The sequence below is a fragment of the Vidua macroura genome, chromosome 21 (genome assembly GCF_024509145.1).
Source record: "Vidua macroura isolate BioBank_ID:100142 chromosome 21, ASM2450914v1, whole genome shotgun sequence".
Classification (NCBI taxonomy): Eukaryota; Metazoa; Chordata; class Aves; order Passeriformes; family Viduidae; genus Vidua; species Vidua macroura.
The window spans coordinates 4,364,867-4,387,037 of NC_071591.1; the positions used below are offsets into that span (position 1 = coordinate 4,364,867).

The following is a 22,171-nucleotide window of genomic DNA, read 5'->3' on the forward strand; positions in this document are numbered from 1 at the left end:
TGGTGAAAAAAACAAATTATTTTTAAGAAAACCTTCCTCACATCATAACATTTCACAATAAAAGTGGAATTATTTCTACTAAGAATTCCTTTGGGTCACTGTGATGTATCACTTTGTTTTCTGGAGCTTGTGTGTGTCTCAGGAGTTGGAGAGCAGCATTTCACATGCACTGAGTTTTGTGTGGAGGTAACCTGGGAGTGCAGGTCTCAGGGAATGGAGGAGCTGCAGGGTTGGTACCAGTTGGGTGCACGGAGTGGGCCAGGTTGTGCCATCTCCAGGTGTGTTCACGGACAGGCTGAAGCAGGGAGTATCCTGCTGTCCCTTGTCACAGCTTTGTGGCAGTGGCTTTGCTGGAGCAAGTGAAGCACAGTTTAGCCACCATCTTCAGTTCTATTTTTGCTATTGCAGGGATAATTCCAGCTTTGTCCTTTGAGCCCACTGCCAGGCAGGGCTGTGTGGCCCAGCTCAGGGAGACACCAGTGCCTTACTCTACAAGCACCAGGTGCTGGTTCAGGCTGTAATTGCCAGGAAAACTCTCATCCCTAATGCATCCATGCCCAGAACAAACGTGCTTTACTGCTAGGAGCTGCCTTGGAGGTGTGTGGGGAGGCTTTTATTGCTGGCTGGGCCTGTCCAGCTCGTTGTGCTGTGCAGGACTGAGTGTTTCAGTGTAATGGGGAGAATCTGGGAGATCCCTGTGCAGTGAGATCAGCATCTGTGCATTGTTCAGCTTTAGTTACTTGTTATGTTGCATTCTGAATCCTTCAGTGACCCCTGACTCTTCCTGGCAGCCCCGTGTGCTCTTCTCCAGCTGCTGTGATTCTTGTGAGGCTGCTGAGTGACTCTGACCTTAACAAACTGGACATTTCAGTCACTCCCCATCACAGACTCCATGCCCTGTTTGTTATTTCCCTTTATGTTAATAGGAATATTTAAAAACTGTCATCTTCCAAGCCCCTTGGCTCTTGTTGGCAGAGCTGTGCTGCCCTGCCTGCTGTTTCTACTTAGCACATTAAGAGGCTGCTACTCTGCAAACCCCACAGCTGTGGAAGCCATTTGGACTGTCATGATGTAAATAAAGTGAAGCTGGCAACAAAATGAGTGAAGAAATGCTTTTCTGGTTATTAAATGCAATTTGGTCACAAGAATGTTTTTGTGAAACTTTTGTTCTAGTTTTCTTCCTCCTTAGCCTGCATTTCAGAACATGTTCTGAGAGCAGTACTTGCCACGTGCTGGAAGGAATTTTGTCTTAACATTTCATTTATGTTGTACTCTATAATGCCTGTGTTTTTCCATAAAGCATCTTTGAGGTGTGTTCAGTGGCTCAGACGTTTTTGCTGGTTTAATACTAGAATTAGCTGACTTAAGTTGTCAGTCTTCAGCAGTAGATTATTGCTGCCATGTCAGTCAGTATCATTAGTCCTGTATTTGTCAATTTAAAAATGCTTGGGTTATTGCACTTACAACACTTTTCCCTCTTCACAAACTACTCAGAGTAGGTTTGTAAAAAATCTTTAGTTTTTTCTCCTGTTGTTTATACCTGTAACATGGAAAACCTAGCAAAATCCAATCCAAAGCATGCTTATCACTGACTCAGATCTGCAGTGAGGAACCAACAGATCAGGCACAATTTTCATAAATTCTCTGCTGTTCCCAGTGTGTAAGCTGTGAGTAGAGACTTGCTGTAGTCATTTATAACTCCTCAGAGCTGGTGGCCCTTGGAAGAGGCTTTTCAGTAGTTACAGAGTGTTAAAGTTGGAAAAATCAGTAAAGAAACATACTCAACTTTATGTAAAACACTTTATTTGGAGGTTGTGCCAAAACCCTTTGGAAGAAGCAGTATCCAGGTTTTTATAGAGAGGCTTCCAAGCTTGGAGCTTAATTCTCAGTGCAAAGCCAGTCCCCTCTTTGTTCTTGGGAAGGAGGGAAAGTCTTTTGTAAGAGCTGGACTATGTTTTGTTCAGGGGTTTTCAGAGTGTGGAGGTTTTTTTGATTTATTCTTTGTACACAAAATAGGCTTTGCAGTAAGGGTGGGGTATAACTGGTTATTCCTTTTTCCTTTAAGGTTTGCTGTAATTGTTTTCCATGTCATTGCTCCCACTCCTGGTGCTGTGAGAGCACGGCAGGTACTTGTCTAGTCTGTGTTCCTTAGCTCTGGGTCACTGTGCCCTGTGCTGTGCTGCTTTCCCAGCTGCTCTGGGCTGCCTGTGGGGCACCAGAGGGAAACCAGCAATTTTATCTCTTCATTTATCAGTTTATTATCTGCCCTGAGAAGTGCAGGAGGGAGGTGTTGGCTCCTTGCTGGGTGGGCCCAAGGTGTGCTGAGAGCTGAAGGTGCCACTGGACTGTGCTTGGCCTTCCCAAGAGCTGTGCCAGGCTGCTGTGGGGCCATGGGGGACATCAGCCTCTCCTTCCTGCCAGTCTCTCCACTCACACTGCCAGTGCTGCTGGGACTGAGAGTCCTTACAGTGGTCTCCTGGGGCAGCAACTAATTAGCAGCTGGGTCTAATGAGTGGTGCCACAGGAGCTGGGAGCCAGGGGTGCAGGCTGGCAAGGCACTTCTGCTAATCCATGGAATGGGAATAGCCCCCACCCCTGCTACACTCATGGGGGGAAGCACGGAGCAGCCTGGGCTTCCAGAGCAACACACAACTTGTGACTACATCAACTGGAGCTAAACAACATTCCCAGAAAACACCTGAAAAATAACCTGGAACTCCAGTAATTCCAGAGCTGGCTTTTGCTTTTTGGCAGTCTCTGAAGCATGGTGAGAAGGCAGAGACCAGAGTAGCCAAAACTGGAGCTGGGCTGTTCATTCACAGCAGCCCCCTGGATGAACAGAGGTCCTAAAACTGCAAGACGCTCTATCCATTGTGCATGAATAAATGATGGATGAAATGACTGCTGGATTGTAAATGGAATTTATAATGTTAATGATATAATACAGTCTCTTGCCACAACGGGTCTCCTTTCTTGTCTTTTTAAGCTGCTTGGAAAGGAGCCCAGTGCCTTATTCTTTCGTGCAAATAAATGTAAGCTGAGCAGCCTTGTACATTGAATATCACTGACATGAGACCTCCTGGCCATATGTACCTGTCTGCTGCTCAGCCCTTGGCTAATTTGCCACCAACTGCCAGGAAAAGCATGATAGAAATGAAGGTGGTCTGAGAGCACATTATATCTGGTATTGGGGAAACATAGAAAACCTGATTTTATAGCCTGGTGCAGCTGTGCAACATTGCCACTGATTTCCTATGGCATGAAGGGAGAACTTCCTTTGCTACAGAGAAGCCCCGTCAGTTTCCCCTCTATTTTAACCCCTGGAGTGGCACAGAGTGGGGTCAGGATGGAGCTTTTGGAGCTTGGTATTGTTGCTGGCAGTTATGTGGTGGGTTTAGGCTTTTCTCACACGTTTCACCCTGCAGTGAAACTTGTTACAACACCTCGAGAATCAAAATGCCAAAGGAGCCTTCAGGAGGGTCTGAAGCTTTTCTCTGCATCTCAAATCAGGATGTGATTTTTAGCCATTTTCTGTGTGATCGTGGCCAAACTCTCCAGCTCCCAGCCAGAAGGGCTGAGAAGATGTGGATATAAAGCTCTCCAAAACCCAGCTCTGCTCTTATTTCTGAGCAAGAACATTCAGCTCTTCCCTTATACTTTGTTTTATTTACATTTGAGGCTTCTCATGAAAGCAAATTACAGAGCAGAACAGGGCAGTGAGACCACTTTATTCCCATTAAAAAGTGTTGGTTCTCTCGCTCCTCCAGCCTCTGCAGGGCTCCTCACGCATCACTTGCAGATGAGATGTCTGCTGCCTCATCTTTAAAAAAACAAATAACATACCTGGGGACTGCCAATGGAATTCTTTCCCCGCTCCTGTCTCCAGCTCCCAGGAACTGTAGCTTTAACATTTTACCTGGCAAGTGAGCAAATGTGCATCAAGAAGGTTTTTCTTGCCTTGGGGCTTTTGGTTGTTTAGATTTGTCAGAACTCTGAATAGTTAAAATCAGAGTAGAATTTGAGGTAAACAAGAAAAATCAAAAGCTCTACTTGTGCTGTTTGGAGAGGTCACTTTTTGCAGACAGAAGTGTAATTTAAAAACTTTTCCAAACTAATCAAATGCTGGTGACAGGATGCACATGGAACCTCTTGAAAGAGCACAAGTGGCTTTTCTCAGAAGGAGAAGTACATTTTGGGTAACCTTTCCACAAGTAAAGTATCAAGCTCATTGCACAGCTTCTCCCATTTGAAAGCAATAACTGATGTACAAAACTTCTGCCTTAAAGATGAACTTTGGGATCTGTGGGTACTTGCAGTGATGGCTTCTCTGTGTTGTTTCAGTAATGCTCTGTTCTCTTTGTGCAGACACCCTGCTAACAGATGTCTGCAGTTAATGGGTCTTCAGTGCTGAAGCTTTCAGAAGCCTTAAATTGTTTTCTTGAATACTAAAAGTAAGTTTTGTGAGAGAGATTTTCTTTTCTGCCATGCAGTGGCTTGCATTTTGTGATTCCAAGTTCTACAGCATGTGTGACTCTAAAACCCCAAAGCCAAACAGCCAATACCCAACCAACCGAGAGCAAAGCCCCAAACCTAGAAAGGCCGAGTGTAGTTTTCAGCAGCCTTCATTCCTGGACTGGTCTGAGCTTTGTTGTGCCCTTCTGAGGTTCTTTTCTACAGGAATTTGGTGCTGCTGCTTGGCACGTTCCTGCAATAAAAGTGTGTATTTCCAGGGAATCTGCTGGGCACAGAGTTTGGCTGGCTTTATGAAGTGGTAAATTTTCTGTTGCTTAATCTAATATTCTAGAGAAAAACAGTAGTGCAGGCAAAGGAGAATGTTGTTTCACCCTCCAGAAGTGCCATTAGAGATCTTGATCTTGTTAGTCTTTGCTATTGCTTGTAAGAACAGTAACATATTTAAGGTCTGCTGCAGTCAGAAAGCACAAAGAAGAGTGAGTGTCTAACAGAGAGCAACCAACTGTGCCGAGGCCAGGGAGGCAATGCTGGGGCCAGCCCGCTGCCTCAAGGATCAAATCAGGGTGAGTTGCACCCTCTTTTACTTTCTGGTGGGTAAACTAAGCCCTGTGCTCTGCCTCTGTGATGTTAAATCCTGCTCACAATGTGTGTTGCTCTTTGAAGTGACAATATCCACCTGCACCTTCACTCGTGGTTTTCCCTCCTTTTCCAAAGCTCAGACTCGCTGTCCCCTCTCCGTGCAGGGGCTGGGTTTTGGTGGCACTGGCTGAGTGCTCAGTATCCAGAGTTAGGGCTGGAGGATGCTGTGGGTTCATGCACTTTTGAAACCCGGGCTGCTCCTGGCATCCCTGAGCAGGATGGGCTGCAGGGACAGGGCCACGGAGAGAAGGTGCTGGAAGAGAGCAGATGTTGACAGAGAAGCTCTCAGAGAAGAGCTCCACTCAGGCAAGGACACCAGACCTGGAAATGCCAGTGGGGCTGAAGCCTGGATTATGTGGGGCTCCTGGGCTGGCTCTGGGAGCGTCACAGAACTGGGACTGGGACCAAGGCTGCTCACCTGTCAAAGAGACCAGCCTAGAACTGAACAAGCTGGACTTGGGGGTGTCCCCCATCTTCTAAACCTGCACTCAATCATCTCCTGGCTTTGTAAGTATTTGGATATGACAACACCAGGGCTCCTGTGTTTATGACATTCCCATTGATCTGAATTACTTCTTGTCTCTGGTTTCTCCTGCCTTCATTTATGTGATTGGCTGTAAATGTCTCCTCAGACAGGAGCATGTTTATGAGCCCTAATGAGTTAATATAATCCCTGTGAGCTCTATATTGCTATTTAAAAATACTGGCTGTGGTTGCTTTAAAATACAGCATTTTCTGCAAAGGTGCATCATGACACCAGCTGGAGGGGGCTGCAGTGGGGTTGGGACAGCTGAAATCCCAGTAGAGAAGCATCCCTGCACTAGCCAGCCTTTTCCTGCTGCAGGCTCATTTGGAAATGGCCTTTTCACACAAGACCAGTGCTTAATATATCACTCAGACTTTGCTCATTGTCTACAGTTAGTAGTCTAACCTAGGCTCAGCAAAGTAATTAGGAGAAATAATTAACAGCTCTCAGTGATGAGGCAACCTCTCTCTCCCTCCCCTCTCCCTCACCATGTGGTGCACCTTGGTAGTGACTCAGAAAACACAAGAGGACATTATGAATCCAAAAATAAGTCTTTACCTGTAATTAACTGTGCACACAAAAAGGAAAACGTGGTGATCAAGCAGCCATTAATAGTTGCTTTACTGGAGGAGGATACACCAGAATCAAATGCTCATGGTAAAATGTCCCTTCAGGTCGTGGTTCTGTTATAACATTTAATCCAAACAAAAATAAGTCTCTACCAAAAGAAGTATTTGACCCGTACACCATACGGACATGTGTGGATAAGACACTGCACTCCTCACGTTCCAAATGCCTCACGGCCCCTGTGTTCTCTGTAAGTGCAAGAAAACAAAACCCAGCCATGAAAATACAAAATCAATGCAGCAACTACAGTCGTAGGCAACAGTATGTGCGTGGCCAGGCCAGGCCCGTGGTGGGATGTGGGACTACGCAGCAGGGATGGACCAGAGTCCCCTCTCCCCTCCCTCCTGTCCCCTGCCTGCTGTGTGCTGGGGCTCCTGCAGTTGTCACGACAGGCTCTTCCAAACCAGGACGCTAAGAGGAGGGAAAAATAAAAAAACAACACCCCAGCCTATACCAAAGTAAATAAAGTAATCATAAAAAAAACCATCCCTCGGATCGCGGCACTGTCTGCCCGGAGCCCCGGCGGCCCCGGGCCGCGCCGTGCGGAGCGGGACAGTCCCCGCGCGCAGGGAGGGCGGGCGGGCCGCGCCCCGCACGGGCTGCGCGGTCCCCGTGTCACCGCGCGGGGACACCGGGCCGGCCCCGCGGGCAGCAGCCAGCGCCGGGCTCCCTGCGTACCTCTCTGCTTGGAAAGTGGACCGAAAGACGTTGTGCAAGTCCTTAGCGTGAAGGAAGGCGGAGGAGGCGGTGGGGACGGCCACCCGACACCTCGGTGTCCCCAGGTCCCTCGGGTGACGCCCCGGGCTGGGCTCCCTGTGCAGCCTCAGAGCTCCACCCAGCCTCGCAGCTGCAGGGCGAGCACCCCCAGGGCCACGGCGGCCAGGCTGCCGCCGGCAGCGGGAGCACCGTCACAGTCCTTTTTGTCCACTTCACACCTGGACTGCTGGCACAGGACGCCCTTGAAGCCCACGGGGCAGATGCAGCGCTGGTTCTGGTAGCAGGTGCCGCCGTTCTGGCACAGCAGGAGCTCGTCATCGCAGACATTGGCTGCAGGGTGACAGGGAGAGGTGCAGGCGTTACCCTGCGGTGTTAAACCCCTTGGCTGCTGCAGGAACTAGATTTTACCTCCTAGGGGTTAAATCCTCCCGCCCTCCCAGCGCTAGAGCAGTTCCAAGTCCAGCAGAATGCAGTGGAGGAGTGCAAACTCCGTGGCCAAAGCTATAAAATAATTTTAGATTTGGGAGGAATGGCCGGAATCTGCTCACCCTGCACCCCGAGCGTCATGGGGCACCCAAGCCAACAATGCTGGAGATCCTGTTCCTGTTTGGAGGCATCTCCCAGCTCCCCTGGCCCTGCAGCCGGGTACTCACGGAAGCAGCCCTGTCTCCAGTAGTAGTTGGGCAGGCAGTCGTCGCACTTGGGCCCCGTGGCTCCTTCCCTGCACTCACAGTAGCCGGTCTCGTTGCAGCGGTCGTGCATGGAGCCGATCTGGTTGCAGTTACATTCTGCCCAAAGACAGGGAGGTCAGAGCCTGTCCTGCCTGGGGTTCTGTGCCAGCAGGTCCCTGAGGGAGGGGCCGGGGCTTTGGAGAGGTCTGGAGATGTGCTATGGAACAGAGCTTAGAGACCAAGGGGCTGGGAGGACACGTTGGCCTAAGAGGCCCCAACAGTGCAAAGAGCCACGGGTGCAAAGCCACCCCTCTTTGGAGCTGAGCCCTTCCTGGCTGAGCGAGGCATCTGAATTCCATCAGAAAGATTTTTTACTGTGAGGGTGGGGAGGTGCTGGCACAGTTTGCCCAGAGCAGCTGTGGCTGCCCCTGGATCCCTGGAAGAGTCCAAGGCCAGGTTGGACAGGGCTTGGAGCAGCCTGGGCTAGTGGAAGGTGCCCCTGCCCATGCCAGGGTGTGGAACTAGACAGTTTTCAACCCAAACCGTGATTCTAACTTTTAAGCTTTGTTTTCAGGGAAGAGATGCCTTGGCAGGCTGCAGAGACCGTACCAGCTGCCATCCTTGCTGAGCATGCAGGTGGGCCTCACACCCTCCAGAGAGGGGCTGAATGCAGCCCACTCACAGAGCGAGGACCTGCTGGGGCCGTGCTCACCTGTGCAGACACTCTGTGCTCACCTATGCAGACATTCCCTGTGCTCACCTATGCAGACATCCTCCATGATCACCTACACAGACACTCTCCCTGCTCACCTGTGGAGACACCCTGCCTGCTCACCTACACAGACACACACAGACACTCTCCCTGCTCACCCATGCAGCCATTCTGTTCCCACCCATGCAGACACTCTGTGCTCACCCATGCAGACACTCTGTTCCCACCCATGCAGCCACTCTGTTCCCACCCATGCAGCCACTCTGTGCTCACCCATGCAGACACTCTGTTCCCACCCATGCAGCCACTCTCCTGCTCACCTATGCAGACATTCTCGTCGTCCAGCTCGGCGGAGCTGTTGCGGTAGAAGCCCAGGCGGCAGTGCTGGCAGTGCTGGCCCCGCGTGTTGTGCTTGCAGCTCACGCAGGTCACCACGTTCAGGAAGTCGATGTAGCTGCAGCGGTTGGAGTGGCCGTAGCACTCGCAGTCTGTGGAGGAGAGGAGGGGACAGCTGGGGACATGGGGATGGAGCGCCTTCCCTCGTGCTGGGAGGGGGAGAGGAGCCACTGTGGAGGAGGGTCCTGCCGGAGGGAATGCCGTGGCCACTGCCAGAGCAGGGCTGGGGTGTGCTGGGCAGGAGGAGTGCACACAGTTCTCCACCAGCATGGGGAGATCGGGCTGGAAATCATCACTCAGAGAAGAGCAGGGTCAGGGTCCCTGTAATCTTGAGGTGTGGACAGGCAGGAGCCAGCCCCTTGCAATCCCAGGATGATTTCTTTCAGAAACTGCGTAATTATGGGAGCAGGCAGTGGAGGGGAGCCAGATGTTAATTACAGAGCTGCCTTGTTAATGAGCAGAGCCTGGGTTTGGCCCTGGGGAGGCTGCAGGACCTGTGAGGAGCCCTGGCAAAGGCTCTGCCTCGCTGGGGAACAGAGGGGACTGGCCCGTGGGATGGGGCTGGCAGAGGGTGCTCTAGTGGAGATGGAGCTGCTGCGTGTCCAGCTAAAACCTCACAGCCTCTCCTTCTCCCCTCTGTATCCCTCCTCAGCCCTTTCCTGTTGTACCGTTCTGTTGTGAAGAGTGCTGGCTCTCAGGTTAAATGTTTAAAATAAGCCTATGCAAGGCAGTGTGGCTTGTGTGGGATCCTTCAACAGCTGGTGGACAGGTTTGAACCAGGGTTTCCTGGCACAGCACAGCCTGCAAAGGCTGCTGGTGGGGTGGGAGATGCCACCATCACTTGGCCAAGTGCTCCCATCCCCAGGGCTGACCTCTCTCAGCTGTGGGCACCTGTTAGAAAACAATCTGTGGGTGAATTTGTAGTCAGGGGGATTGGATTTTGTGCTTCTTGTGTTTGCTTTTTGTTAGCATGACTTGGGATGGTGAGAACCTTGCAGTGTCAGATCCAGGTGCTAGATCTTACCGGGAGTTTATAGATATGTGAGTTTATATAATGAGATGTGCAACTCAGGAGAAAAGGAGGTGACTTGTGGCCCAGCTGGCCTGGTCACGAGGTTCCCAGCCAGCAAGGGCAGGGGATAACATGAGCAGAAACAGTCTCAGCCAGGTCTGAGCTTTCAGAGCCTTGGAGAGAGGTTTGGAGCTGGGGCTTTGTTCCAAGCAGAACATTAAACATTGAAGGATGGCGGAGGGATGGCAGGGAAGGCTGTGGGCTGGCATGCACATGCAACTGCAGGAGGAGATGTGATGAATGACATGATGACCAGGGAAAAAGGAGCAGGGCTGAGGTTTCCCCATGGTTCACAGCTGCCTGAGGAGGATCACTCTTGTGATCTCTGTGAAGTAACTTCTGCTTCATCAAGTGATATCCAAAGAATTTCAGCTCAAATAGTGCCTGCTGCAATTCCCAGGTGTTGTTTCAGACTAGGGAAGCACTACTACACACAGCCAACAGCTAACCACGACTCAGACAGACCCTCCCCACCTTCTCCATGTCTGAGTCTGCAGGACCACATCACCTGAGTGAGGTCAGGGAGCCCTGGAGCACCTCCCTCCCTCCGCTTACCTTTGTATGTTTCAATGGGAGCCACTGGGCCAGCGTTTGGTTTGAGCCGGATGAGTTTTGAGCTCTTTGAGGATGCTTGAGAAAAATCAGAGAACGGCTTTTTCTCACTGCTTAGCACCACCCCCTGTCCTCCCGTGCCACGAGAGCAATGCCGAACCAAGAGCACCGTGCTGGCAGCACTGGCATCTATTTCTGCAGCAGACACCTGGTAGCTGCTACATTTCTCCTCTTCCCCTCCCCTCCTCAAAGTCTGATGCATGAAACACTCAATGCACGAATAACTCGATGCACAACGCTGCTGCAGGGCTGGGAGCAGCTACTCACACCTGCCCCCTTTGTGGGTGCTTGGTGGCGTGGTTTGGGACGAGGATCTACAACTTAACAAAACCATTTTCTACTGGCCACGGACGTCAGGCCAGCTGGCACCCAAAAATCCGCGATGAGGAGTGCCTCGAAGGTGGCATCTGGCAGGGGTTGCTACAGGGACCTGCAGAGCAGGAGCTGCTCCGGCCTGGCCCTTCCCCAGCAGCACGTACCTGTCTTTTTCTTGTGCTTCTTGCCTGCAGAGTGTGCTGTGCGCCCTGGTTTGCTCTTCGGAGCCGCTACGCCAGAGGATAGAACAGGTCTGAGAGCTGTGCTGGGGAGGGGGCTCCCAGGGCCATGTTTCCCGTGTTTCCTCAGGCTAAAGGGCTGTCCCAGCTGGAACGGGGCTCCCTGGGGGTTGTGCTGCCAGCCAGACCCACACAGAATGCCCCAGCACTGGGGGTAAAGGCCACCAAGCCTGGGGAGGTTTTGCGCTCTGTCGAGCCCGGTGAGGTTGAGCAGCACTGAGGTGCCCCGGGGTGTTTGGAACTGGGTTCTGGATCCATTGGATTTTTCATGGAGCTCATGCTCTTGCAAGTGCTGTTCAGGGAGGCCCTGGGTGGGCATTGCCAGCTCCAGCCACCAGTCTCGGTCACATCCTCACAGTGACAGTGGTGGCAGGAGGTGGCCCTGCTCCCCATGGGCTCAGCCATGGTCAGGGTGCTCCTGCTCCAGCACCATCCCTGAAGCTGCTGTGGTACCGGGCCCTGCTGGTCTCCATGGCTTTCCTTGGCCCCAAACATCCCAAAAAAGACCTCCCTGGGGCTGGATGAGCAGAGCTGAAGCTGAGCTGGACCCTCTGAGTAGGAGACTGTACAATGTGGGGCGTGCTGAGGACAGCTGGGTGTCCTGGCCTGTGGCCCTGAGGGAGAAACGTGCCCTGTCCCAGCCTGGGGGACAGGCCTGGCCTTACCTCGCATGTTCTCGGGAGGCTCTGGTGGCTTCGGCTTCTGTCCAAGTGCTGCTGTGTTTGGTGGGTCATCACAGGTGGCATCAGAGAGAACATCAGATTTAAAACAGAACCCCCCTGGTTTGCTTAACAGGGTGGCAAAGGGACACTGGAAGCTCTAGGCAGGTGTCTAGGCTGGGCCACTGCAGCTGTATCTGGTTGAGGATGTGCTGAAGCAGGAAGGAGAGACAAAGTCTCCTCAAAGTTAGCATCTGTAAGTGTGAAGAGAGGCAGGAAAAATATTCCTAAGGGGAAGCGTTGGATGGCTGAGTGTTGGCACGTGGTCCTGACACTGCCCAGGCACAGAGAGAAGCCAGATCTGCAGAGCACTGTCAAGGCTGTCAGCACTCCTGGCCCCTTGGTGTAGCTTAGCCCTTGTTACTGCAGCAAAAGCAGCTTTGCCTCTCTGTGAGGCCAGACAGGCCCAGGGTGCCGTGATCTGCACAGGAGGGATGCTAAAGTCTACGCTGGAGTGAGCTACAGGAAACTCGGGTGGGAAACGGGAGCTGAGCGCCAGGGCAGCTACCAAAGCGTGTGTGTGGTGGGAACCCTGAGGAGGAGAAGCTTCAGCCTCAACAGGCAGAGAGAAACCTCCCAAGGCTCCCACCTGGAGCACCTCAGGCAGTCACGGGGGAGACTGAGCGAGGAAGTGCACTAGAAGGATCTGTGCTCTAAACGACACAGGCCTATCCACTCACAGGGAGATTCTGCTCTACAAACAGGCTCTGGCCTCGGGACATGACAGGATTTCCATGATCCTCTCCATTCACACCACAGCAAGCTGTGAACAATCCCTTCTACCACTCACCATCCTCATCTTTCGTGTACAGGACTGAACCCCGAGGCTCAACCCAGCTGCGTGCGGGGCACAGACAAGCCCTGAGCTCTTTGCTGGGCAGGAGGAGGAGAGAGGCATGGAAAACACAGATGCAGAGCTAAAAACTAAAATATTCTCTGAGCTGGTTCTCGCTGGCAGGACCCAGCTCAGCCCTGTGGCTCCTACCTTGTGCTCCTGGGCCAGCCTTGGCCGGGGGAGAGCCCACCTGAAGCGGGGCAGCCGCTGACAAGCCGGGGTAGTCTTGCAGTGATCAAAGGGAAAATTGTGTTACTGGGGGAGCTGGCATCCCACAAAAAGCCCTGCAGCATTCCCACAGGGAGTCAGAGCCCCAGATCCAACACCCAGCCCTGTGCCACGGGGGTCTTTAGGCAGCAGAACTGTGAGGGGCAGTGTGTGCTGAGCTGCCCTGTGTTCACATCTGAGCCACTGCCCTGCATCCCTCTGCTTTGAAATAACGGCTGAGGAACAGCACACACACCTGGGATGGAGGCACCAAGCCCTGGTTTCCAATCCCAGCTTCCACGCCCTCCTTCAGGCTCTGCTGTTCCCTCAGAAATACAAATCAAAGAATTTCCAACCACGGCAGAGAAGTTGAACCAGCAAGAAATTTTATAGCTCACTTGTTTGGTTTCCCAGCAAACCCTCACCCCCACTGGCTCCATCCCCCTCCCCTGCTTCTCAATATTGGTAACAATCTTCAGGTTTGCTAGAAAACAAACCAGGGACTAAAAATTTTAAAAGCCATATTATTAATTTCAAGCTCCAGTTGGGTAACATAAGGAGGAGGAGGGAAAAAAAAAATCTCTTGATTCTTGCCAAGTTTCAAAGGACAAACCCGAGTAGGAGAGAAATGTGATTTCCCAGCTTCATCAAGGGGATGATAAACAATACCGAATAAAAAAGAAAAAAAAAGATTATTTTTTTAATGACAAGCTCTAAGAGAAGGTGATAGACATTGTCCTTTTCAGCTGGAAAGTGGAAACCAATTGATATTAATACGGTGTTAAAGAGAATATGAAAAAACCCCTGTGCAAATTGGCAAGGGTTTAATTAGAGTCACAATAAAAAACAGCCCTGGAGGCATTTTGCTTTTTAGTCATTCACATACACCTCCACTCAATCGCATTTACAGAGCCAAGAAAATTATTAATGCTCATTATCCTGAGAACCTTTCCCTTTGTAGCTCTGGGCCATAAAGGACAGTTTTACATTTTGGGAGGGGGAGAGAGACATATTTTGCCCCAGACCCACTTCATAAAAATGGGTGGCTCTGATGGATATTGCTGCTCTTGGTGGCCTTCTGAGGAAGTGGAATAAATTGAACCAAGAAGTCACATTTCATAGCAAAAACCACTGGGGCAAACAGCACTGGAGGAGTGGGGGAGCAGCCTGGAAAAGTCCTTCTTAGGGATCCCTTTCCTGCAGGACCTCCCCAAAGCCAGGCTGTCCATGCTCAGTTTCTGCTGGAGTTTGTGACCACCCAGCAGGGCTCAGGCTGGTCCTGTTTTTTCCCAGAGGTGAAGTGGCACTGCTGAGACTGCCACGAACCAGAGGGAAGAAAATTGAAGTAGGAAAAGAAAAAATTAAAATAGTAAAGTTTGGGTTTTTTTGGTGTGGTGGTTTTTTTTTTCTTATTGGAACATGGGGAAAAAATGTAACAAATGGCAAGGAAGAAGTTGACAGGCTTCAAGGAAGGCTTTGAAATAACACAACTGCAGAAGGCAAAGGAGAATAGCACTTAATTCATCCTCCTAAGGGTAACTCTGTGATTTCTCTTCCTTCTACCCACTTTGGCAGCTTCCAGTGCCTTCAGACCCCATGCCTTGCCCATGAACTCATCCCTCTCTCCCCTCTCACCGCACGACCGGGTGCACAAAGCATCCTACGAGCACGACCACAGCTCCACCTTGACCACGAAAACACCACGAGCAGCCAAAGGAAGCAGATGTCTAGCAGCTCCATGCATCCCAGAGACAACCCAAATCTAATCTACTCCTCTAGCCTACGTGCCACGCTGCTTCTGCCGAGCTGCTACCCACTGGTGTGCGGAGGCACCGAGGAGAAGGGAAAAACACGTCGGGCTGCCTTTAAATACCTGATTTTTTCTGTGTTTCTGTCACGGGCACAGAGGCAGCAAACTCAGAGGCTGGTCTGGTGATGCTTGCTTATGGTGGGAAGCAGAAATTCAGAGGGCAGAAGACAATTAGAGGATGAAACAGTGTAGGGATGGGGCAGAGCTCTGGCAGGACTGGTTTAAATGTCTGGCTTTAAAGCAAGGAGGGATTTTAAAGCTTCTATAATTCAGAAGGGGGGTTACAACAGAGTATCTCTCTTTGGAATTCTGACTCTGCTTGGGGGCCACCTCCTGCAAATGTGTCCTGCCAGGAGTTCAGGGGGTCACCTCTTTCACAAAGTGTTTCCCTTGAGGCCCAGGTGAATTAGATCTGCAGAACCTTGGGAATGTCATGGTTTTACAGAAATACTTTCTGTTTTGCATGGAGGAGGAGGAGGAAGAACATCTCTGGCCAAAAGCAGATCAGAATTAAGATGTGCCTTGATTTCCTATTGCTGGTCAAGGACACACAGTGGACCTTTGGCACCAAACCCCTCATGCTGCCCAGGTAGGAGCAGGTCCTTGAGCTGCTGGCTGCCCTCTTCTGTGGAGCAGCCCCTCCAGGGACTGTCACCACTCCCAGGCACACTGTCCTGGGGTGGCACCTGGCTCTGCAGAAGCACAGATGGGGATCTGGACGGGGGTGAGGAGCTCACAGCTCAGGCCTGGCTGTATCGAGCCACAACCTGGCAGCTGGACTGCAATTTATTAATTTTGTCCCTTACCATCAGTTAATGAAAGCATTAGGAGAACATTTTCTCTGCCCAGGAAGCAGGTTTTGGAGAAGGAATAAACCCTGTGATGTCTCTCAGGTCCCTCAGAGCAGCCTGGCAGGAGAGGTTACCCCCAGCACCCCAACTCCCCAGAGACACCGTCCTTGCCTGTGCCAGAGGTGCCACAGAGGCAGAGCACTGCAAATCATACAAGAGACACACCAAGCAGCTACCCACAGGAACACAGCAAAAAAAAAAAAAAAAAAAACAACACAGCCCTAAAATGTCACTACAGGTGAGCATGGATAAAAATCAGATCAGCCCAAGTGCATTGTGTGGATGCAGATGAGATCACCTGGCCCTGCTGGGGCCGTGGGGATGGGCTGAGCTCCATGCTGGGTGTGGATGAACCTCCTCCTGCACAGGTGCAGCATGGATCTGGGTAAGGAGCTCTTCCTAACAGAGCTGAGCCTTGCACTCTTTTTCCAGGGTCACTCCAACTCCATGGAAGCTGGACCTAAACCCTTGGCTCCCTGATTAACTCCTCAAGCAGGGTACTTCCATGAATATATCTATATTTGCATAAACATGCAATCAAGCTTCCTCATCCCTTTGACTGGCTTCTGGCAGCTCCCCCAGACAGACTGTTACTAACATGCTGTGGGTGTAAAACGTCCTCCTGGGAAATATCAGGCCCTGAAAGCATGGCAAAGGGAGGAATGCGTGTCTAATTCCCCCATGAACAGCTTAAAAAAATGTCCTGCTGTTAAGTTTTATCTGCTCATTTCCAAAAGACAAGGAGAAACGCTGTCTCCTTGTTCACAGGGGGAGGGAAGGAGGAACCCCCAGGAAAAGGACAAAAGTTTTCCTCCACTGGGTGATTTCAGAAATTAGGAATGGATGTTTCTGGCACGTGTGTGAGCTCCAGCCCTGCACGCTCCCCGGCTGCTTGGACAGCAGCCACCTGGGGAATGCTGGAATTCTGCAATAGGAAAACTGCACCTGCAGTACCTCCATGAGTTTGGCCACAGGGATTTGGTGCAGGATTGGGACAACCAGCAAGGACACAGCAAAACCTGTGGGCTGCTCTGAGTCTGGTGGCAAGTGGTGGGAGGTCAGGGATAGAGCAGGATGGGGTACAATTCCCCTCTCCTCACAGAGAAATACGTGGTTTAAATTTATTATGGATCAAAAAACTCTTCATTGCCTTCCTGCCCTGCTTGTCATGGAGCTGTGACAGCATCTCTGGCAGCTGTGCCAGAGACAACAGCAAACCAGGGCTGCCTGGTGAGCTGAAAGTGAGCCAAGTCAGGGTGATTTTTATCCATGTCCCTTTATCATCCTACAGAGCAGAGATCCACGGCTACCGACACAGCAGCTGAAAGAGGAGCCTGGGAGCAGAGTCCTGGCTCCTGAGCGGGGCAGGGAGCACGGCACCCACCTGGCTGGGTGGTGGTGGCTGGTACAGGGGTGCTGCTGGTGGTTGTGGTGGTGGTTGTGGTGGTTGAGGTGGTGGTTGAGGTGATGGTGGTGGTTTTGGCAGTGGTGGTTTTTGCAGTGGTGGTTTTGGCGGTGTTTACTCGCTGCGGTCGCTCGTACGCTGACAAGCAAAGAGAAGAGTTGGGAGGGGAGGCACTTACTGGGGGGGTGGTGGGTTTCCATGCCAGCTTGCACACCCGTGAGGCTGCTGCTGGGCTGAACTGGTGACTGATTTCTCAGCGTGGTCACAACTGGGGCACCGGCAGGATTAAGGCTCCATGAGGCTGCCCGCAGTGAGGGCGTGTGTGTGTGTGTGAGCAGGGGCTGCAGGCTGGGGCTGTATCAGCTTACTCTGCTGGTGCAGATATTGGCTTAAATACTTACAGCTCGATCATAAACTAATTGCCAATTAGGCTGAAAAGTGGAGATGAAGGCACGTCTGGGCAGGGATGGGGTGAAGAGCGGGCAGGAGGTGCCAAGGAGCCCCCAGGCCAAGCTGTGCTCCCACTGCCCGGTGCCCACGTGCCCAGTTGTGCTCCATGCCCTGCTGCCACCCCTCCCCAAATTACCTGGCACCATCAAAGCCAATCAGGACCATTGGCACCCTTGTTTCCAGTGGCACCCTTCAAATTTCGGGATGGCTGGGGGTCAGCAGAGCCCCCGTGGAGCTGGGCAGGAGCGATCCCACCCCACTGCTCCCCACAACAACCCCGACTAAAATAACACTGGGACACAAATTCCTGCTTAACTTACACCTGCTGCCCTCCTGTCCTTGTTTGTCCCACTGCTTCACGCAGATTATCGTGCTTAATTTCATAATAGCCCTGAGCTAGTTTAAATACTTAATTTAGGTCACTTCTAGTCTCCTATGTGGGTTAAATAATCTCTCCTTAACTGGCCTTGGACATAAATCCCTCCTGTCCTCCTCCTGCACATCACTCCCAGCACCCTCCCAGCTTCCAGGGAAACAAAAGTAGTGCTGAGGATGCCAAGCTTTGTAAATAGGAGGGGGAAAAGTTATCAAAATGGTTTTGAAGACAATGGTGAAGAATATTTTGAACTGTTTAAACATTTTTTTTTAAATCCTAAATTACTTAAGGGAGACCTTTAATTTTTATTTGAAAATTTCAAGCAATTAACTGCTAAAAATCTAAATATGCTTCATTTACCCGGAAAACCTGTCCTCCACTTTTCTATTAGGTGCATTTTTCTTAATTGCATTTGCATTTCCCTGAAACGATTCCTCCTCCAATCCTTCCCACTTGTCTGCAAACCAAAGAACTCATTATTCATTCAGCTCCCTGATTTGTTCCTTCTGGAGGGGCACTCTGCACCACAGCATTCAAACCCAGGCTTCTGCTTACCCAAAACTCCAGGCTCTTTGATATCAAACTACCTCCAGCTTTGTTAAATAAGGAGCCCTCTCCTGCCATCAATCTTGCAGCAGAAATCCCCGCTGAGCTCTGCTTTTGCTGCTGACACCTCACAGACATTTGTTCATATGCATACACGTGTACATACAGATGTACACACACTCTATATGCTTTTTTATTGATAGCCCAAGGTGACCCACACTGGGTTCTACACCAAATAATTCACACCCAGCTCCTTCTCAGAGCAGAATTCTGCAGTACTGGGGGGCTAAGGGGGGGAGTTCACAGCGAGCACTGGTGATTTTGAAGAGTCTTTTTTTATTTCCTTTCCGGCTGCCGTACTAACGAACCTCATGGGGGGAAACCGTGCCAGAGGAAGAGGCAAAATGAGGCTGCTGAAGTCAGAGGAAGAAAATATGAGACTCTTTGACAGGACAGAAAATGAGGCACAATTAGGGAAGACTTATTGCCTGGAAAATGATAATGGATAGAAAATAACCATATTTTTTTTCCTAGTGACATCCACAAGGATCATGCACCGAGGTGTTAAATGCCAGCATTTCAGTCAGGGTTTTACTTACTGCCAAAGGCTGAGCCTGCAGCTGCACCTGGAAAAAACAAGAGGAAGCCCAGTCACTGGAAGCAGGACACCATCAGAAGATCACACAGACACACAACATGGGACTGAACAGCAGCTAATTAGTGGGGGCTTGCTCACAGGCACATCAGTTTGCTGCTACAGCTTAAAAGCTGCTTTTGTCAAAGCACAGAAACAGCCAGACAACACTGTCTGGGCTCCTGGCATCTCAAGCCTTTCACCTGGGGAAGGAAAACCAGCGTGGTCCTTGCTGATGGTTTTTTTCTGTTAACCACTTCCTTGGGCTGCTGTGACAGCCCAGCAGAGGACAAGCACATAGGAGCACTGGGCTAAGGACAAGCTGTAGGGTCTGAACAATCACAGAATCACAGAATGAGCTAGGCTGGGAAAGACCTTTAAGATCATCTAGTCCAACCTATGAGCTAACACCTCCTCATCAACTAAACCATGGCACTGAGTGCCATGTCCAGTCTGTTTTTAAACACGTCCATGGGCCTCCCTGCTGTGGGGGTGAATCATGGAAAGTCTCAGCTCTGTGTGAATACAAAGCACAGCGATGGAAGAGGCAGGACTACCAAGAGCAGAGGGCTTCAGAGAGCTGCCTCTGGGGCAGAGGAAGAGGATGTTGATGTGGGGAGGAGGAAGCAGCAGAGAGAGTTGGGGTGGGGAGGAGGAAGAAGACTGAATGACAGATAGGAAGAAAGATGAATGGGAGAAGGAAGAGCAGAGGAAAAAGAGAAATAGGAAGAGACACAAGGAATGGAGGGGAGGGAAAGAGAGAGAACAGCATGTCTGTGCCTGTCAACACCAGAAACTCTCCCAGGCTCCTTTGAAGCAATGCAGCCGCTTGGTGGGAGCTGACAAGCTCGTTCCCTTTCAAAGAACCTGCTCGTCTACCAGCCCTGGCACACACAAAACATTCCCGTCACGGCCTTTGGAGCCTGAATTTCAGCTTTGATCATCTTAAAGCACATAAATCTTTCAAAAAATTTGGGGGGAGGGAGAGAAAAGATTCTCTTTGGTAATGCTCAAAGCTGCTGCTTGAAAGGCTCGAGTGGCTACTGTGGCTTCGTGACATTTAAACAAGTTTGCTAATGTGGAGTGGACAGGAGCCCAGGAGGAACCTGCCCATCTGTGGTGTCTCCTGCCCCAGTTCCCTGCTCGGAGCGTGGTGGGAATGCATCCTGCATCTCGCCTGCGCGCCACCGCCATCACAGCCGTGTTCCAGCAGCACGTGGAGGAGGCCGGGGCTGTGCACGGGGATATCAGCAAGCACAGACAGGATCCAGAGAGCAGCCAGCACTCCTGCAGCTGAGCAGAGCCAGCCCAGAGCCCTGCTGTGCTGAATAATGCCTTTGTCAAAGGACAATAACTGGCACTGCCCCGAAGCTGTGGTTATATCTTAGCCTGAGGTCATCATCCCCATTTTTGACCATCATTTTAGAGTCACCACTCCTCTGCCAGCAGCCACCATATCACCTCTGCATCCACCAGATCCTCTTCCATTTCTCTGTGTACCAAGACAGGGTAAGAACCCATTTCCCTTTGGGAAGCTGAGCATCCTGCACTGATTCAAGGACAAGATGAGCACTCGCTCCCATCTGTGGGTGCCCAGGGCAGGGCTGGCTCCCTGCAGTTACTTACATGCATTGGGGGACCCGTTGGGGAGAGGCAGGTAGGACCCTGCTCGCCAGGACCTGGAGCGAAAGTTCTTCTTGCACTTGCCACAGTCCTGGCCCGTGGTGTTGTGCTCACACTCACACTGGAGGCTGCCCTCTTTGAAGGTGCACAGGTTGGCATGCAGGTTGCATTTACACCTGGAGGAAGAAGACAGGGAAGAGCTGTCAGGTGTTACCGCTGCTCCTCCTTGCCTCCAGTGTAGTGCTGCAAATGTGCTGAGGCCAGGCTGGTCAGCCCTTCCCTGCTCCTCCTTCAGGTTTTTCTCACTGGACTCAGCAGTTTTCCCCAGGTGTCTGGTGCTAGGGTTCAATGTTCACCTCCTCACCCAGGGCAGATCTGCAACCTCTTGTCCAAGATGAGACACTTCACTCCCACTATCTGACTGAGGAGCACAGACTGTTTAATGGCAAGTCAACATCTGCAGCTGAGATACCAGGAAGGAGTCACTCGCACATCAGGCGTTACAGGCATCTGGGAAATTACCTCGGATGGAGGCTTGGACTTGGAGGCAGTCTCTGGCTTTGGATGGAGGAGCTGGGCTAACCCTGGTGGCACTCAGCCCTTGCCCCCTGTGCACTGTGCCAAAGCCAGCAGCATTTTCTCCCGTGGAGTGAGGCTGCCCAGCACAAACCATCTTCCCTACGTGCAGCACAGCCCCAGCCTGCTGTGACCAAAATAACACAGACAACAAGCCACCACCAGAATCCACCAGCTAGTCCCCACCTCATCAGAGAAGGCAACAACTAAAAACGCTATTCAGCAATTTGCAGACATTAAGAAACTTTTAATGAGCTGTAGTGCAGTATGCAGGGAATAATTATCTCTGTGCACAATAATTCCTGTTGCTCAGACTCTGGAGGTGACTTGTGCAGAGCGCAGAGCCTGAGCCCATAACTCACACGTGGCTCTGGTGACTCCTGGGCCCGAGCTGAGGCCATCAGACAGAGACTTTGGGGACCAAAACATCTCATTTCATTCCAGACAGCCGATCCCTAGCAGAGCCTGATGGCTTTCCCTGCTTTGTGCAATAATTTACACTCTCAGAAGCAGAAGCATTAGAAAACAGTAATGCTGTGCCTTCTGTGCAGGAGTGGAGATGTCTGATGGGGCAAAGCTTCCTTTTACAGGGCTCAGGAGATGCAGAGCCAAGGGAGTGAAACAGAGGGAACATGGCCTGCCTGCTGCTCCTTGTGCTCTGTCTGCACTGGGATAAAAAGCCTGGATTAGGCTTGCAGCTGGGAGTCTGGGTGCTGGTGCTGCTCATGCCCCTGTTCCTGGTGCCTCTCCCCTCTCCCTTGGAGCCCCCAGAGAAGCTCCCCAGGCACCTGCCTGACCCGCTGAGGCCGCCTTTGCCGTGCTCTCCTCACGCATGGCTGGATAAGCTGACCTCATGTATGGTTTCTTTTTTTCCTCTCCCTCCCCTCCCTGTCCTTAATTCTAGCAAACCCCGCTCAGAGGCTAAGCATAAGCTGGATGAACAATCTCTCCCCGTCTTACAGCCCTGCCCTATGTCTGACCAAGCAGAGGAGGGAATTTTGCAGCCTCTAAAAGGGAGGAAAGAAGAAAACTCTGCCCAGGGAGCAGAGGCAGACGCAGCCAGCACGCTCCACTTTGCGAGCGAGGGCTGGAGATGCCGCGTCACGGCTGAAAGCACCGACAGCCTCCGAGCACTGCAGC

General features: G+C 51.3%; 1 protein-coding gene across 2 annotated transcripts in view; it reads right to left on the reverse strand.

Moving 5' to 3' along the window:
• Positions 1-6,242: 6,242 nt before the first annotated feature.
• Positions 6,243-22,171, reverse strand: part of NTNG2 (netrin G2) — a 46,804-nt gene continuing 30,875 nt past the window's right edge. The window contains exons 4-14 of one of the 2 annotated variants that reach the window (XM_053996795.1): positions 20,459-20,631; positions 18,798-18,824; positions 16,806-16,964; positions 14,634-14,702; positions 12,704-12,778; positions 11,665-11,715; positions 10,925-10,990; positions 10,389-10,463; positions 8,686-8,853; positions 7,636-7,770; positions 6,243-7,312 (exon numbers count right to left, since the gene is read on the reverse strand). In XM_053996795.1, the coding sequence (XP_053852770.1) occupies positions 7,089-7,312; positions 7,636-7,770; positions 8,686-8,853; positions 10,389-10,463; positions 10,925-10,990; positions 11,665-11,715; positions 12,704-12,778; positions 14,634-14,702; positions 16,806-16,964; positions 18,798-18,824; positions 20,459-20,631 (1,222 nt within the window). In that variant the 3' untranslated portion in view covers positions 6,243-7,088. The remainder of the gene's footprint in view (positions 7,313-7,635; positions 7,771-8,685; positions 8,854-10,388; positions 10,464-10,924; positions 10,991-11,664; positions 11,716-12,703; positions 12,779-14,633; positions 14,703-16,805; positions 16,965-18,797; positions 18,825-20,458; positions 20,632-22,171) is intronic. The other variant, XM_053996794.1, reaches the window with a different exon arrangement.